Source organism: Lonchura striata, chromosome 3, assembly GCF_050655825.1.
Source record: "Lonchura striata isolate lonStrDom1 chromosome 3, ASM5065582v1, whole genome shotgun sequence".
Classification (NCBI taxonomy): Eukaryota; Metazoa; Chordata; class Aves; order Passeriformes; family Estrildidae; genus Lonchura; species Lonchura striata.
Window position 1 is genome coordinate 81,678,870 of NC_140705.1, and position 4,874 is coordinate 81,683,743.

The window sequence follows — 4,874 nt, forward strand, 5'->3', positions numbered from 1 at the left end:
GAACCTGAAGTAAAATATTTGGGGCACTGGCTGACAAAAGGAAAAAAGAAACTAGATCCAGACCGGGTGGCAGGAATAATTGCATTACCCTCCCCTAAGACAAAAAGAGAAATCAGGCAATTGCTGGGACTTTTGGGCTTTTGCAGACAACGGATCGAAGGATACAGTGAAAAGGTAAGGTTTTTATATGACAAACTTACCACAGACAGACTTAAGTGGACTGAAAAAGACGAAGAGAGTTACCAAGGATTAAAAGAGACCCTCATAGCAGCTCCAGTACTAAGTCTCCCTGACATAAAAAGGCCCTTTCAGCTCTTTGTGGATGTTAGTAACCACACTGCCCACGGGGTTCTGACCCAGGACTGGGCAGGGGCCAAGAAACCAGTCGGTTATCTGTCCAAGTTCCTGGACCCTGTCAGTAGGGGCTGGCCCACCTGCTTACAAGCAATTGTGGCAGTAGCAATATTAGTGGAAGAAGCAAAAAAGGTAACGTTCGGGGCTTCATTAACCATCTACTCCCCCCATAATGTAAGAAGCATCTTGCAGCAAAAAGCTGACAAGTGGCTGACAGACGCCAGGCTTCTGAAATATGAAGCCATCCTAATCCACTCCCAGGACCTGGAGCTATGTTGCTTCTCTTTCGACCGCCACTTTGCTCTCGGGGGTCACTCGCCGCTGTCCCCCGCCCCTCCCCGGCCCCCCGGGACCCTCCGGCTAGCTGTCCCCTCTCGGGGCCGGGGTTTTCCGCGGTCCCGCTGCCCTGGGCTCACCAGGCAGCGTGTGGGTTAGCACGGTCCGAGCTGCGGCGCTGCCTCAGTCACCGCTAGGATTCGAGATAAAGAGACCAAGAGAGACCAATGGTATGCTTATCCAGATAGATTGTATTGCCTGAAGCATTGCAGTGACCAAAGGCCCTGGGCTATTGCCCAGATACAGTTTTATACAGCAAAATTAAGAGATAAGGTCTTAAACAATAGAGACAGTGTTCAACTAAGGCACATCAGAACCACCCCAGGGGCCAGGTCCAATGGGAACTGCTCAGGGGTGGGGAGAAGGGGGTCTACAGAGGAATGCTGAAGCGGGACTTTCCCGAAACAGTGGAGCATACATAAATGTATCTTTTCCCTCAGTTTACCATTCCCAAGGCCTTTCTAATATAATAGGGCATACATGAATGTATCCTTTTCCTCAGTTTACCATTCCCAAGGCCTTTCTAAAACCTTCCTCCACGCTACCATGCCAGCATGACTGCAACAATTCCCCGCTTTTCAATTACTAAGATGAACGATGCCTTGGGAGAAGGTAAACTGTGGCTCTTAAACTGCAGTGTCTTTCTGCTTGTCGTCTTCCCACCAATCGCTTTCCGTGGCGGCAGCAGCGATGAAAACCGGCGCAGAAGCCTTCGGCTTCGAAGTGATGACCTTGGAGACGATCCGCTTCAGAATCCCAAATGCTAACAGAACTAAAAACAATGCAACTAGAAAGTAAAAGATGTCTTTTAAAAGAGACACTGCCCACCCAGAAAGGTCCCAGTCTTTGAACAGATTTTTAAACCAATCCTCATTTTCTTGCTTCACATTCCCAATGAGGCTTCTCATTTCCTGAATGGACGAGTGGACACTCTGTCCTTTAGATGACAGATCAAAACAACACAACCCATCAAATTCTTTACATCCATGACCATGTGCCAACAGCAGGAAATCAATAGCTGCCCTATTTTGGAGGGTAGCCTTTCTGGTTATTTCCTCGTCTTCTAGGAGGTCACTCAGGGCTGCTGATGTTAAATTTGCCTGCTTGGTCACCCAGCATTCTAGATTGCCTAATTCACTCAATGCTTTGGCTGCTGCAACCCATGGTAAAAACACAGAGACAGCAACTCTTTTGGATTTTGCCCAATGATAAATTTCTGCATCACAATGTTCATCAAATTGGCTTGCACTCCGCTTAGTAATTTTTTTTCCCACTTTTTGCTTGCCCAATTGGAATTTGGGTCATGTTGGGGGAAGCAAGGGTCAGATGCCCAAAAGTACATGAACCTCCAATAAGACGAGAGGGGATTCCTGGGTACGCTCTGTCCCCACAGATAAGAAACATTCCCTTGTCCAGCTTGCGTGGACGGAAATCAGTGGTGGATGCAAATTTCAGCTTGTAGACAGCTGTGCACCATTGACCTGCTCTGAATTCTACCTTGTACTGTTTGACATGTTCATATAATTTTACTTCTTTGGTTGGGGAAAAATCAAATTGAATGCAAAATTCAGCTTTTGCAGAGCCTAGGAGTTCTACTTCCTGGGGCTCCCCCTCAGCAGTGGGCAAATGTGAAACCCACCCTTGCCATAAAATGAGGGGATTTTGCACTTGTGCTTCACCTTGTCCTGCACCTTTAGGTATTTTATTTTCGTTCACCTGCTTTTGCAAACGGACCAGATCAATTGGAAACTCATCCCCCTTACTTGGAACCCCTATTAAACATGTGGACATCGGATTTTCTGCTGAGGCAGTGGATAAACACATATGATCCTGTTGCAAGGCTTGGGCTAGCGTGACCCACACATTTTTCTTGGGCTGTGGAACAATCCATGCATCCACCGTGGAAGGGTAGATGACCATTCCCTGGAACCAAACGATGAGCAGGAATGTGGAAATTGACATTCTGCTAGTCTGAAAGAGAGATAAAATCATACAACAAAGTGAACTAACTCTGAAAAAGATACAATTTGCTCTGCCAGTATGAAGGAAAATGATTCCCCCCCTCCCGCCTTCCCCCCTTGTTGAGGAGGCCCTTCGAACCCAGGAGTCCTGGGGGTTGCTGCTGCTGAAGCAAACACCCTTTCCCGTGGCTTTATCACTGAGTCCTCTGTCATCAGCACAGCTTTCCTGGTGCAATCCTCGATGAGCTGATCGAGTGTGGGGGGAGGCGATGATGGAAGGGATAGGATGATTCGCTGACAGACTTCATTTGCATTTGTGGTGACCAGTTCTAATGTAAGTTGGTCTTGGAGCTCTGGATTTTGCACCCTCTTTTCCACAGAGGCTCGCACTCGATCCACAAAATCCATGAATGGTTCTGAAACAGACTGCTTTAAAGTGGTATATGAGACAATAGGGTCTTTAGAAGGCATATTAAAAAATGCACGTTCTGCTGCATCCCTGGACAGGTCTAACACTGCTCTTGGAATGCCTGCTGCTTGCTTTTCAGCTTGACTCCAATCACCTTCACCCACTAGATGTTCTAAAGTGATTTCCTCATCCTCTATATCTGTGGAAAGGCTTGGACTTTGCAGAATCTCTGGGAGGAGATCTGCTGCAAGTCTTTTCCACGTTCTTTCCCACAATCTAAACTCAGACTGAGGGAGCAAGCAACTGAAAAGACGCTTCAAATCAGCGGGGACAACTGTCTTGGAGCATATAGTAGCTTTCAAAATGCTCTTAAAAAATTCACTTCTTTCCCCAAACTCTCGCTTCGTTTTGCAAAGTTCCCTAATACTATCATACTAAAAGGGCTCCCATTTTGCGTTCTGTCCCCTGGCATTATAAATCACAGGGGCTAAGAACGCAGGCTCGGTCTCTCTGAGCACTTCCCGGCTGACAGCCTGGGCACTGCCGTTGCCAGGGAGACCGGGAGAGGGAGAGGGAGGAGGGCCGGCTTGTGAGGGAGTGGCCACAGCCGGCGGGGCTGCGTGGAGCGGGGCAGGGACAGGGACAGGGACAGGGACAGGGGGTGGTGATGGAACTGCGAGAGGAGGAGCTGAGGGCTGGACCGGGGGCTGGAATGTGGGCTGGATCGCCGCAAGGGAGGAGGGGTTGGGGTCGGGGACAGGCGGAGGGGGGAATGCGAGGGCTGGGGGCGTGTTCTGGGCTGGCACAGGGAGCAGGGAATGCGGGGATAGAGAAGGGAAAACCGCGTGGCCACCTCCATCTTGTGGGGGCTGCACGGGGGGGGGAATGGGGGGTGCAAAGCATGGATTTTCAGCTGCGGGAGTGAAAGCAGGAGGCGGAGAAGGGTTAGAAACTAAATCTACATCTGCACGGTTAGTTTTCTCACCGCAGGGGGTGTGGGGGGGCACCGGGGACGCGACAGGGCGCTTTTCTGCTCCCTGGGCGCCCTGAGTGTCTGCACTCTCTTTCACAACATCGTAAATGACCAAAAACATTCTCATAAAACCTTCTTTCACTGAGGGATCTCCTGCCTTTGTCCTTTCACTCAGCACTGCACCAACACGCTTCCAAAATCGTCTTTCTCTCACTACTTGCTCTGTTACCTCTGGAACACTTACTGATAACCATCTGACAAACTCTTTTACAAGGCTCTTAGGAAATTTGACACCTGCACTCAGCAGGGGCTCCCGAACTTGTTTATAAATCTCTTTCTGCTGTGTAGTCAGCCTAACACCCATGGCTGGCTTCACAGCAAATCTCAACCAATTACTGCAGCAAACCCAAAGTTCTAAAGCTACGACGGAGACTCCCGTCACGCCTGCGCGCTGGCGTGTCCCCCCACGGGCACACAGGAGCCAATGTCTCCTGGCCGGGCCCTGCCCCCCAGTACCGAGACTCACCCACCGCCGTCCTTTAGACACCACTGCAGCAACGGTTCCCGAACCCTCGGGTGGTCTCCCGGGTGTGGAGAGGTGCCGTCCGACCCGTGGCGACCTCGCCGGACAGAAATCGGCGTCTGTCTCCACGGCAACAGTCCCGCTGGGCTGTGTGGAGAGGCAAGTGCCTCACACCACCAGCGTGATCCCAGAGCTTCTCCCCGCGGAGCCGACAGCCTGCGTAGCGATTTATTCACACCGCTCTCCGCTCTGCAGCTCGCGGTGACACTGCAAAGTGTCTGGAAAAGCTCCTAGCCAGTGCACTGTCCACGACGGCTG

The 4,874-nt window shown here is 50.6% G+C and overlaps 1 protein-coding gene across 1 annotated transcript; it reads right to left on the reverse strand.

Annotated features, from left to right (window-relative positions):
* Nucleotides 1-1,178: 1,178 nt before the first annotated feature.
* On the reverse strand, nt 1,179-2,919 carry LOC146767963 (uncharacterized). The gene is given in 2 exon segments (XM_085575519.1): nt 1,179-1,961; nt 1,963-2,919. Coding segments are annotated over 2 exon segments (1,365 nt in total). The 5' UTR covers nt 2,683-2,919; the 3' UTR covers nt 1,179-1,316.
* Between the last annotated feature and the right edge of the window lie 1,955 nt (nt 2,920-4,874).